The sequence below is a fragment of the Anolis carolinensis genome, chromosome 1 (genome assembly GCF_035594765.1).
Source record: "Anolis carolinensis isolate JA03-04 chromosome 1, rAnoCar3.1.pri, whole genome shotgun sequence".
Lineage (NCBI taxonomy): Eukaryota > Metazoa > Chordata > Lepidosauria > Squamata > Dactyloidae > Anolis > Anolis carolinensis.
The window spans coordinates 183034726-183047912 of NC_085841.1; the positions used below are offsets into that span (position 1 = coordinate 183034726).

Sequence of the window (13187 nt, forward strand, 5' to 3'; positions counted from 1 at the left end):
AGAAAAATATGACAAGAAAACTCCATTAGAGGAGTGAAAATAAAAAAGAAGCCATCAAGGTGAGGCATTTTGCAGATGATATAGTGATAGCCACAAAAGAACCCATAGAGTCAATACCTAAAATATTGGAAATTATTAGGGACTTTGGAAAAGTTACTGGACTTATAATTAACAAAAAGAAAACAAATGTAATGATTAAGAATCTTTAGCCGCAGTACCAGCGAATTTTGAAGGAAAAGACCAGTATTAAGTTTATCAACAAAGTCAAGTATCTGGGTATCTATATGACTATGAAAAATCTGGACCAATATAAAAACAACTATGAAAAAGCATGGAATGGAATTTAAAAAATTAAAAATAATGGTCCCAGCTAGAACTTTCTTTGCTGAGAAGAAAATCTAAAATTAATATTAAGAATATAATTAAAATGAATGTTCTCGCTAAAATTATGTTTCTTTTCCAAACAATACCATTATTATTAAATGATGCCTGCTTCAAACAATGGAACAAAGATATTAGCAAACATATTTGGAAAGGCAAAACAAATCAAGATAAAATCATTGCAAGATGCCAAAGACAGAGGAGGGTATGGCTCTACCAAACTTTGTGCTATACTATAAAGCTACAGTTCCAGTTTGGATGAAAGAATAAATAACTCTAGATAATAAGTTAGAATGACATGATTTAAAATATGGATGGCATGGATATTTCATATATGAAAAAAAAAATAATTGACTCTAATTTAGGAGCCACCTGCTAAAAAATATTCTATACAGAGTATGGAAAAAGTACAAATCAAGATTCTACTTAAAAACACCTTTGTGAACATTTACCAAAGTAGCCTTCCATCAGACAGAGATAAGGGTAGACCAATGGCCCACCTATAAACAGGTATTAATTGGACAATAAATGAAGATCATCTAAAAAATCCAAGCCACAAGAGGGCATGCATTCTTCATGTTTTCAATAGAGACAACTACAAGAAAGATTCCAAATGGATAAGAAGATAGGCATCAACTGGAAAGGGAATGAAATAGATAATATATTATTCCAGTCCAAGGAAAAACAAATTGCATCTATTCATACTTGTTGTTTCAATCACACCCATTTTTATCTCAGAGGGGAGCCTCGGTTCCAGGATAAACCACTGATGGAGGAGGAGGCGGCTCACTTCAGGACATGAGAGCCACTGCCCGCAGTTATGGCCTAGGCCCCACCAGGTACGCTTGTGCCCTCAGGACCGTAGAACACTCCACATGTTAGGCCTCGATCAAACAAGCCTGCCCATGAACAAATGCCATTTTAACCATAGAGTCCCCCCTTTCCCTGAATCACACAGGCCTTGCTGCCTCCCACCCCAGACAATTATGGATGGACTTGTTACATTAAAAAAAGTTCTGAAACAACATCTTTACAAATCTCTCAGAAAGTTTTGGAGGCTGCTGTTTCAATTCATAAATGCTTTGGAGGGTCCCTTTAATTTTAGTAATTCAGAGATTTGTGTTAATGAATTATACAAATCTCAGAATTACGAAACGGAGGTTTGAAGCTTTGCACATTCCTAATGGAATGGCATTGTTCTTGTTGAGTTTGCAAAGTAGCATTTTATTGAATAAGCACATGCTGAATTTGTGTGATTTGTTGTATTAAAAGAATTTGTGGATGTGATAGATTTCAAAATCAATAAACAAAAGATAGAAATGTTGACTAAAAATATGAAGACACAAGACGAAACAGAATTGAATAACCCCCCCCCCCCCCAAAAAAAAAACAACAACAACAACAACAACAACAACTGGATATAGAATGTGAAATAATGTTAAACATCTAGGCATTATAATGACAATTTCAAATTGTATAGTACTTCACAATAACTATGGTAAGATGTAGAATGAAATGAAAAAGAATATGCAGAAATGAGAGACGGTGTATATTTCTCCATGGGACAGAATCACAGTATTAAAAATGAATGTGTTGCTGATAATGTTGTTTGTGTTCCAGACAGTACTGATTACTTCAAAAGATTTATTTTTCAAATAATAGAAGGATTTATATAAATGTATCTTGCAAAGAAAGAAACCAAGTGGAGATTAGAATATTACAAGACATGAATCCATGAGGATTGGGTTTGCCTGTTGTTTAGTGTGGTTAAAGAAGTGGATATTGCTGAGGAATGTTCAAACAACATACACAGCAATCAGCACAAGAGTGTTATGTTTCCAAACCTAAAACAGCTATGTTCTTTTAGACAGTCTGATTATATTTAAAAAATCCAAACATCTTGCTGGGCTGCTTCTGGTAGGGCTCCATCCTGGCTCTGCCCTGGAAGTGTCCTAGGATGGAGCCCTGAGTACATGGGTGGCTACTGGCTATCTTTGTTTTCATTAGGTAAGCCGGGGACAGCATAGGGACTTCCCCATGTAATGGGAAAGGCAGCAATTCAAGGTGCGGGATGACAGCTTCCCCTGCTGCCTACCGGATTTGCCTCGCTGTCCCAGGGATGCTCCCAGTGTCCCCTGGCTTGAAGACCTCAATTTGATGGGGTTCTTTGTCTGAGAAACTATTTGAACTTACGTGACAAAAAAGTTTCTTTTCCCTGCTTCATATCCTCTGCATGAATTTGAATAAAACCAAGGAACCCAACCTTCAAAACACTTTCCCCCCATCAGGGCAAGTGTTTTTTTTTTTTTGTCTTAACAAGAAAAGCTTGTTTTTGGAGTAGAACTAAAAAAAACCAAACCAGTAGCTTTTGAGACCATGGCTTTCAAACTGATTATATGGCCATGTAGATGGGGCCTGTATCTTTGTCCCAGGTAGGCTGATATGGGATCCTAAATGACTGGCAATTCAAATAATATAAAATGTTCTGGTAACAGCAAAAGATATATCGCACAGATCACAATTGGGAATTGGTATACTCCTCCCTTCTTGCCTTGGATCTCCTTCACATTACCTGGTGTCCAGATTACTTGTGACTTCTATTTGCTAGTTCTTCATGGGGGGGGGGGGGGCATCCATCTTGTTCCTCTTTTCTCCTACCTCCTCCAATTTTGTTTCTTGTCTAACCACTAAATTTATACCGTGTTTCCCCGAAAATAAGACAGTCTTATATTATTTTTTGCTCCCAAAGATGTGCTAGGTCTTATTTTCAGGGGATGTCTTATTTTTCCATGAAGAAGAATTCACTTTTATTGTTGAACAAAAAAAAATTGAACATTTATTATATACTGTACAGTAGATATCATCACAAACCAGCATAACCAGACAAACTGTGAATCCTATTAAGAATTTCTTGTTACTACCATTATTTTCATGTACAGCAATCTATGGTACATACATTTACCAAGCCTGCATGCTTTGGTGTTTTGTTTGGTGGGCATAATTCCAAACAAAAACTTTGCTAGGTCTTACTTTCAGGGGAGGCCTTATATTTAGCAATTCAGCAAAATCTCTACTAGGTCTTATTTTCTGGGGATGTCTTATTTTCAGGGAAACAGGGTACTTCTCTGATTTCTTCATCCTTTCCTGAATGTCTTATCCAGATCTTAATTCCTGTGTTCTCAGTCTCCTCATATTGCTGTGAATTAATATCTTAAGTATTTGATTCCTGTGCTATTATCCTCACATTATTTTATTATATTTATTATTTTATTATATGATCAAAGCACCATAAGAAGCCAACTCAAAAGCTTTTCTTTTCTTTTCTTTTCTTTTCTTTTTTTACTGAAATCGCAGCTGGCAATTCAATAAAATTCCAAGGGCATTTCTTCACCTGCCAGTAGACCAGGTTTTGTTAACCTGTGTGATTGCTGTGCCATGAGGACTCAGTTTTACAACACTGGTAAAAGAAAGGGACAGGACAGTCCCCTTGATTCTCCTCAAATTGTTACGCTGTGGAGCCAGTATGGTTTAGAAATTTGCATGTTGGACTAAGACTAATCTGGAAGACCAGCATGAGTGTGTGTGTGTTTGAAGACTTTGGGGATATATATATATACACACGCAGCCTTGCATCCACACAACAGAATAGTTAACTGCCATACTCCATCTTATGGGATCCTGAGATTTTTTGTAGCATGGGAACTTTCTGATGGAGAAGAGTAAACATCTCACTAACTACAGATCCAAGACTTTCAGTCGCACTGAGCCATGGCAGTTAATGTGGTGTCAAAGAGCTATAATTCTGTTACGCGGATATACGGTACCCCAAGTGAAGCTTCCCTGGTACAATAGTCCTGCCTCATGCATTGTTTTATAGGGGTCTAGATGTAGTCATTTTCCACTTCTAAACCTTTTTGTGCATTTTTCCCACAACTGCTTCTATTTTTTATATGAACCTTTCAGTCTTCTTTTTTCCTACAAAAATCCATCAAAAAGGAAATATGAAATATCTGCACATTGTCATTCGATTGGTAATGCAAACAACCTTCCAGCTAGATGTAACAATAAACCGCAAATAGAAAAAGAAGATGCTTAAAAATTCTTTTTGCTCCTTGCAAGAGCTCCACACCATAATTTATAGACAATGAGAGATGGGATTCAAATCTTTCTGTAGACAGAACTACTTTTTCCTTGGGATGCTCAGTTGCTCATTTGGTGAGGGAAATGCATTTCAAGGACAATTTATTCATATTTCACACATTTCACAGTTAAGCACTAGCTGTGAAAATATTTCAAAGCCGCGTTTCTTCATCTCTGACAGAGCATTGCTTTTCACTCTTTAAAAAAGTGTTGAAAGAAGCAGTCACCTTAAAACACTGAAGAGTGTGAGGTTTTTTTGGTGAAGCTGCTGAGTCAAAATTTGTACCTTGGTATTCATTCTATTGGCTCACATGTTCAATGGTAAGTAGTAATACAGCGAGTACTGTTTCATCCTGCTAACATAGATGACCTTGAAGGTTGTTAGTAGTTCTATACTTTCAAAGGGTAGTTCTCCTTTTTAAAACAATATAAAACATAGAACTGGAATGTTAAAAGTGGCTTTCTTCCAGATGTTTTCCTTGCTTACTAGTACAATATTCTTGACATCTTATGCAACTGGAGTTATGAGCCTGATATATGCAATCCCCGGAAAGGTTTATGAAAATTCATGTGCACCTCAGGGGCTACTCTCTTTTGAATACGTGTGCATAACTTTCAATGTTAATATGCTCCTCAGGGGGCCAATCCTGCCTTTCCTGTCGACTCCAAAGTCTTTTTGCAGTAAACAGGAGACAGCATAGTCAATAGGAATTAGTGTTGTCAAAGGCTTTCATGGCCGGAATCACAGGGTTGTTGTGTATTTTCTGGGCTGCATGGCCATGTTCCAGAAGTATTCTCTCCTGACGTTTTGCCCACATCTATGGCAGGCATCCTCAGGTATACCTCACAACCTCTGAGGATGCCTGCCATAGATGTGAGTGAAACGTCAGGAGAGAGTACTTCTGGAACATGGCCATACAGCCCAGAAAACACACAACAACCCAATAGGAGTTAGGTTTACTATCCACAGAGGCAGAAGGCTACAGACCATTTTTTTCCTGTATGATATAGACTCATATGGAGAGAAAGAAGAAAGTATGCCTTATCCAAAATACATATCAAGAGCAAAGTATTTTGGGTTCTGTCTTCTTCATAGTTGATCAATATTAAAACAAGGACACCAACCCCATTTGTTGCTACACTGAAGGATCTCTTTTACAGATTTCTGAAATTATTTATTTACTGGTACAGTAGAGTCTCACTTATCCAACACTCACTTATCCAACGTTCTGGATTATCCAACGCATTTTTGTAGTCAATGTTTTCAATATATCGTGATATTTTGATGCTAAATTCGTAAATACAGTAATTACTACGTAGCGTTACTGTGTATTGAACTACTTTTTCTATCAAATTTGTTGTATAGCATGATGTTTTGGTGCTTAATTTGTAAAATCATAACTTAATTTAATGTTTAATAGGCTTTTCCTTAACCTCTCCTTATTATCCAACATATTCGCTTATCCAACGTTCTCCCGGCCCGTTTATGTTGGATAAGTGAGACTCTACTGTACTTAATTGGAGCCCCGGTGGAGAAGTGTGTTAAAGCACTGAGCTGCTGAACTTGCAGACCGAAAGGTCCCAGGTTCAAATCCTGGGAGCGGAGTGAGTGCCTGCTGTTGCTCCAGCTTCTGCCAACCTAGCAGTTCGAAAACATGCCAATGTGAGTAGATCAATAGTGCCTTCGTATATGCCACTGTGCAGTTACCAAACTATGCACAAATGCAATAGGTTAGGGCACTCTCTATATAGCTCAGTGGTAGAAAGTCACCAGCAGTTTTTCATTTAGTTGTGTGTCCCTTAGAAGTCTCAGGTTATACAATCATGTGTGTACAAAGTATAAAGCACACAGCCCTGTGGCCTCCCAGTGTTGAGTGTGAGAGCTGAAGAGATATGATTACCTAATCTAACCCACTGGGAACATCCAGACATTAATGAATTAAATCCAGGAATAATCAATTCTGGAAAAGTTAAACCTGCAGATGTGGAGGGCCTACGGGAAGTATCTCGATCTGAGACTCACCCTAGCTTTCAGAGCTGTCTTTGGCAGTCTCACCTGTCATGAAAACATGGACATCAAACTGATGGGATGTTTTTTATTCTTTGGAATTTGGAACTGGGAGACTTTACATGGATTTTAGGAGAAAAATCATTCAAAGAGAAAATAATACATGGCATACGATCAGAATTATCTCCTTATTTTCCTTGGCCCAAGGAATCTTTACTATGGCTGACTTGCTTTTAAATGCCTTTCCTTGCAGTTCTTTCTGACAAAAAGCACATCAGATTCCATCTGAAATGCGTCAGATATGCCCAAGAACAAGAAGCCTTAAAGTTTTGCCAAAAATTGATTCTTTTTATCCAGCAACCCCTTAAGAAGAAAAACACACACTTCTCTTCCGCTCCAGTCTTAGATATACAGCCTTTTTTGTCTAGAGTCCTAGGTAAAGCCAAATAGAGACTTCTCGAGAGACAAACTGCAACCATGGTTACCATGCCATATTATGATGTGTACTTTCTCAGAGATGTTGAGGGAATATGCAAGGTTCTCTTTGTTCTCTGCTGTGTATGACATCAAAATATTCACATTCACCTGAATTATGCTGAAGTTTTTGCCAGGATGAACAACTGCAGAATGTTAGTGATTTGATTACACTATTCATAATATTTTCAAATGCAGATCATTACCATATCAGAAGATAAGGCTAGGACACTTCTCCCTGACAATGCCAGATGCCTGAGGACACAAAGTTTAAAAAAAATGTTGGGAACTATTTAAAAATGCAACATTCAACCTGCAATCTCTAGGGCAGTGGTTCCCAACCTTTGGGCCTCCAGGTGTTTTGGACTTCAGCTGGTAAGCTGGCTGGGATTTCTGGGAGTTGAAGTCCAAAACACCTGGAAGCCCAAAGGTTGGAAACCACTACTCTAGGGATATTGTTTAGCAAGAGATGGTTTGACTCTAGCTCTATCTTAGCTAGAATATCTTTACTATCAAATACTGACAGCTTATAATTTCCTTCTATTTTCCCTATTCTTTAAGGGTGCATCTACACCAGAGGTCCCCAAACTAAGGCCCGTGGGCCAAATGTGGCCCTCCAAGGTCATTTATCTGGTCCCCACCCTCAGTTTTAGACTTAGGCTTGCCCTAAGTCTGAAATGACTTGAAGGCACACAAAAACAACAACAACAACAACAACAATCCTAATTAACTTGACTGTCTTGTTGGCCAAAAGCAGCCCCACACTGCCCATTGAAATCCTGATAGGTTTATGTTGGTTAAAATTGTTCTTATTTTTAAATAAGAACAATTTTTGTGTTTTTCTTTTTCTTTTTCTTTTGCATTACAAATAAAACGTGTACAGTGTGCATCGGAATTTGTTTGTATTTTTTTTTCAAATTATAGTCCAGCCCCCCAACACTCTGAGGGATTGTGGACTGGCCCTCTGCTTTAAAAGTTTGAGGACCCCTGATCTACACTATAGAATTAATGCAGTTTAATTCCTCTTTAACTGTCATTATCATGGCTCAATGCTATCAAACACTTTACTGTCAAATACTGATAGTTTGTAATTTCCCTCTCTTCCTATTATTTAAGGGTGCATCTACACTATAGAATCAATGCAGATTAACTCCTCATTAACTGTCATGATCATGGCTCAATGCTATGGAATCATGGGAGGTGTAGTTTTACAAGATCTTTTATCTTCTCTTCCAAAGGGTGCCTCACCAAACTACAGTTCCCATGATTCCATGGTATTGAGTCATAGCAGTTAAAGCAGTGTCAAACTGCAACATTTCTACAGTGTAAATGCACCCTGAGTTACGTTTGTCTACAATAGGCTGGATTCTTCTTTCAGTGGTACATTAAGTGACATATGATAACTCATGCTTTCTCATGCCAGGCTTCTGCTCCAAGTGTTAGTTGAACTATAACTCACAAAGGTTTACAGTGGAGGGACTTGATTTCTTCCCCATCCCATTCTATTAAGAAGAATTACTTCCAATAATGCTCAGATCTCCTGATCCAATTGGCAGAGTCATGTTAGGTGCACAGGGAGCAAGTTATGAATGTAATTCAGTTTGCTAGCTGATTAATTTCTAAAGAAACCTCTGCAACCCTGTATTTCTAGTTTGATTTATTTAGCCTTCAAACACCTCTTGCTGTTCTGCTAACGGACCCTGGATTTTGGATGCTGTCACAATGCCACTCTGTTTGCGAGACATAATTACAAGCTAAGAATGGACTTTGTGTTATTAGATCAACACATGCCTCTGGAAAAAGGAGGAAATCTTTCAAATGACACTTCAAGAGGGTGAATCTATGGTCTTTTAATAATTTTCTTGTCATACTTGCTTACATCATTTGTCCAGAGTTTTCCAGTCCTTCCTCATTCTATAGTTACTACCAAGAGTTCAGGTTATAAAACACGTTGCCTTCTCTATGTTTGACTGGAGAAGCAGACCAAAGAATTGGAGTTGATTTCAATAGGTAAAACAATCAAGCTAGAAATGATAAAGGAGAACAAAGCACTCCCCCACTATTATCTACAATTACTTCTAGCAGCTTTCCAACATCTTTTTAGCCTCAGGAGGAGATGCCCTGGATTGAACTTGGGACCCGCTACATGCACCATACAGTATGTACCTGAACTAGTCAATATCTCTGCGATTTCAAGACTAAATCCACACTTGGTTTTATGGGAACTATATAAATTGTTGAAAATATAGGTTCAGTTCTTGGATAGCGCCTATTAATACAGAGTGTAAAACCTTTTGTTGATTTACTGTCCCAAAGCAAGTGAGTCACTGACACATGCTCTACTATTAACAGAGGCTGGGTGGGCATCTGTCAGGGGTGCTTTGAATGTGATTTTCCTGCTTCTTGGCAGGGGGTTGGACTGGATGGCCCATGAGGTCTCTTCTAACTCTATGATACTATGATCCTACCATGTGTTAGCTTATTTTTGTATATCACTTTTTTTTAAATTATATTTCAATTAACTTTGGAATAGCTTTAATTCTATCCAATGTTTTCAATAAGTTTTATACCTATTTTACTCATGTCTTTCTATGTTTACAATTTGTTCCGGTTTTAATGTACTGCAAACCACACTGAGGCTCAATATTAGAAAACAACAGAATATAAATGAATAAAATAACACCTCCTAAGCTCCAAGCAGTATTCAAGCCCACTGCTGCAGGAGAATCAATTTTGAATGTCTGTAACACTGCACCATCCTTTGACCCCTCTTTCCAGTAGTCACAATGGCAAGTGGTTTGCTATGGCTAGGGTTGGATTAATTTGCTAGTTAATGGGGAGCTTTCCTCCCCATATCACTATTCTTTCATATTATTTCATAGTAGTCAAAAACTTTAATATATACACACACAATTGCCCTAAATAAATATGTACATCTTTAAGAACTAGTAGTAGCTATAGCTATTATTTGAACTAGTAAATATTATATCATTAAATACATTTATATTGAAGAATAAATAATATAATAATTATTTAATGTGTCACAAACTCCATCTTAAATTGCAATTTTATATAAGGTGTTCAAATTGTCATCCCTGGACAGCAATGCACCACTGGTATTGTTGAAGCACGAAATTGCAAACTTCGTTTAAATTTTCTCTTGTAAGTTCATGACGCTTATCTGCTATCGGAATCTTAAGACCTAGATACATTTTTGGAAAAAAAATTGCAATAAATTCTAGGCTCATAAGCAACTAAAGGTGCATACATTTTTGGAAGTCTCTTTATGCACACATACACATCTATGCAGTTAGCTTTTCTTAATATAATCCTGCTTTGTATTTTTTTACTACACTGAACTAATTTCTCTGGGCTACTTTTCGGAGCTCCAAAATATACATGTTTATGTGATTTGCTTTTGCTTGGGAAATCCATGACAAAATTCTAAAAATGTGTATACTAAAGGGTAACAGCACTTGAGTTTGCATATTGCTTCAAGATGTACAAATGTGGCTAGTTCTTCTCCAACTGACAGCCACATGAAATTATCCAAATGAAATGCTAGCGGTAGTTTATACTTTGCATTAAAGTAGAGCTGCCTTCAACTCTGTCACTCAAATGACCCAGAAGGATTCATATCCTAAGCAGACCCTGTATCTGAAGAATTGTATTGAAAGGAGATTCAAGGAAAGAGGTCCACTTTTTCAGGAGAGCCATACTGGTTCACCTTTCCCTTTAAACTATTGCTATAGGAAAAGGAGCACTTTAACAAAGCTTTTGATCCTCTCTTGGGGTTACTCTTAGTTTGAAAGTCTTACCTGTCCTCCTTTAGGTTGATATTTGATATTGTCTGTTGACCCGATTTTGGACCTGACATTCTTGAGATCAGGCAGCGGCTGGTTGATGAGTCGTAGTTGCTTTGGGGTGCCTGGCGATTTCGGAGGCGTGCGGATGATAGCAACTTTCTTCTCAGTGGGGACCAGAATAGCAGATCTGGGGGTACCCGGAGTGTGAGGGGTTCTAGAATAGCTAGGGGTGCCAGGAGTGCCTGGAGTACGGGAGGAATAGCTAGGCGGTGTGCCAGGAGTGATGGCAGTGGATCCTGGAGTAGTTGGGGTTGATGTGCCACTCTTTCCTGTCCGGCTTCTGATAGGCTCTGATCCTGTGTAGATAACAGGTGAACACTGAAACCATGATGCTCAGGCCTCATTTTCATGAAACACTGGCCTCTAATAGCGCTTATGAACATGTTATAGAAAGAATTAGGATAATATAAGCAAAATATTCAGACTGGTTGAAAGCTTTCCATCCTCCCTAGAGGTATTCAAATCATAGCTAGTATTTCCACAAGTGGGAAGACTGCCACCGATTCAATGGAAGTCAATGCACTAACACAGAAATCAAATGTCAACTGTTTTTAGTCTAACTTTTAAGTCTAGCAGAACAATGGAGAAAAATAGAGATAAAAAGAACAAGATGCCACAAAAGTCAGTTTTAAAAAATGTCTAAGAAAAGATTCAAAATGAAGTTGTCCCAAGATATCCCACCCATTTCAAGGCATAGTTAAATTGAAGCAAACCTCACACCATTGAATATCAGCATTTCAAAAATAGAATGTTGATGAGACCCTAGTCTCAACACAAAATTCATTAACATTTCATATGTGTGTGTGTGTGTATCCTATACACACAATCTGAAACTAATTATATATTTTAATAATTTTGTGTGGAACAAAGTTTGTACAGATTGACCCATCAAAAAGCAAAGGTATTCCTATCTCTGTGGATGATTTTGGAGAATTTCAAAATTTGGAATTCTGCATAAAGGATGTGCAGTAATATCTCAGATATATCAAGTGCCACTTGCTATATTTTTCTCTTCTAGCAATCCATTCCCCATACTTATCTCCAGCAGCCTAACCAGTATCAACACTCACATTCCACGTAAGTCCAAGAAAAGCTGATTGGGGTGTGTGTGTGAGTGTGTTCAAAAAGATCTTCCTACAGGGGCGTTACAATCCATATGAATCTCGGATGGGATAATGTGCAACATAGACAATGCAGGAGAACTGAAATGCAGAGCTCTACACTAATGTTAGTCATACAGGTTATAAGAATGGCTGACCCTGTCTAACTGCATGTCTGAGTATGCCATAGTATGTAGATATGTTGTGACTTTCCATTAGTAGCCTAAGGATGTGGAGAGCTCTATGGTGCTGACTGACATAGATGTTAAAAAGAACATTTGAAGGTTATAGGTTAACTGGGGATCCTTTCACACTGCACAATTATACAATTATGATATGATTCCACAGGCTACATCCTGTGGAATCTTCCTAAGGTTTGGAAGTTTCATCAGAGGCAACTTCTCTGGCTGAGGATTCCAAAGGCCAATCAACGGTCAAACTTAGGATTTCTTACATATAACCATGGAAGTTAGTAGAAATATAATGGCTATAATTATATAGCATGAAAGGGCATTGGAATGGTGTCTGAGGGCTAGAGATAACAAAGGAGGCACTGTTGATTTTACATACTGATTTGAATGCATTGACCCAAGCTTATATATACATGGAGAACAGCTAGCTTATCTACACATAGGCAATCTCCTAAATCCATGAAAATGAAGATCCAACATTTTTAAGGGAGAGATAGAGGCAAAAGACACATACTGGTTGTCCGTCGTGCCGATGAAATAGTGCTGTTCAAGGAGGAAGAGTTCTCATCCCGTTCTCTATCTGCTGATATGCCTCTCCGGGTGGGAAGAATTGAAGAAGGTCTTGGTAAAGAGGAACGCTTTTCAGGACTCTTGATTATTCCATCCTAGTAGAAATGAAAGGCAATCATTTTGCTTAAATGAGACATGATTAAAAACACAGCATTCAAGGTTATATTTCAGTAAACGTCAGTCTTCTTCCAGCAGCCCCTTCAGAACTATGTCAAGTCAGGGAAGATCCAACTATAAAATGGTTAATTGGATTTCCAAAAGTCCAGTCACCAAGAATGACATTTTTCATCCAGAAGAATCTAATACTGACTTCATATCGCTTGAAGCAGCCATTAATAAAAAGTGTTAACAAGGACTTCAAAGCCAGATGAAATAGAAAGCAGAGAGCACTTTGGTATGTGAAGATGGATTGGAAAATTGCTGGCTTAATTTTAACTGTGTTAGGATCAACCCAAGT

General features: G+C 37.9%; 1 protein-coding gene across 32 annotated transcripts in view; it reads right to left on the reverse strand.

Moving 5' to 3' along the window:
• The window catches only part of map2 (microtubule associated protein 2), a 331665-nt gene that overhangs the window by 9877 nt on the left and 308601 nt on the right, over positions 1–13187 (reverse strand). For all 32 annotated transcript variants that reach the window (XM_062961372.1, XM_062961363.1, XM_062961338.1 and 29 more), the window contains 2 exons: positions 12675–12825; positions 10822–11165 (listed from right to left, as the gene is read on the reverse strand). In XM_062961372.1, coding sequence (XP_062817442.1) covers positions 10822–11165; positions 12675–12825 — 495 coding nt within the window. The remainder of the gene's footprint in view (positions 1–10821; positions 11166–12674; positions 12826–13187) is intronic.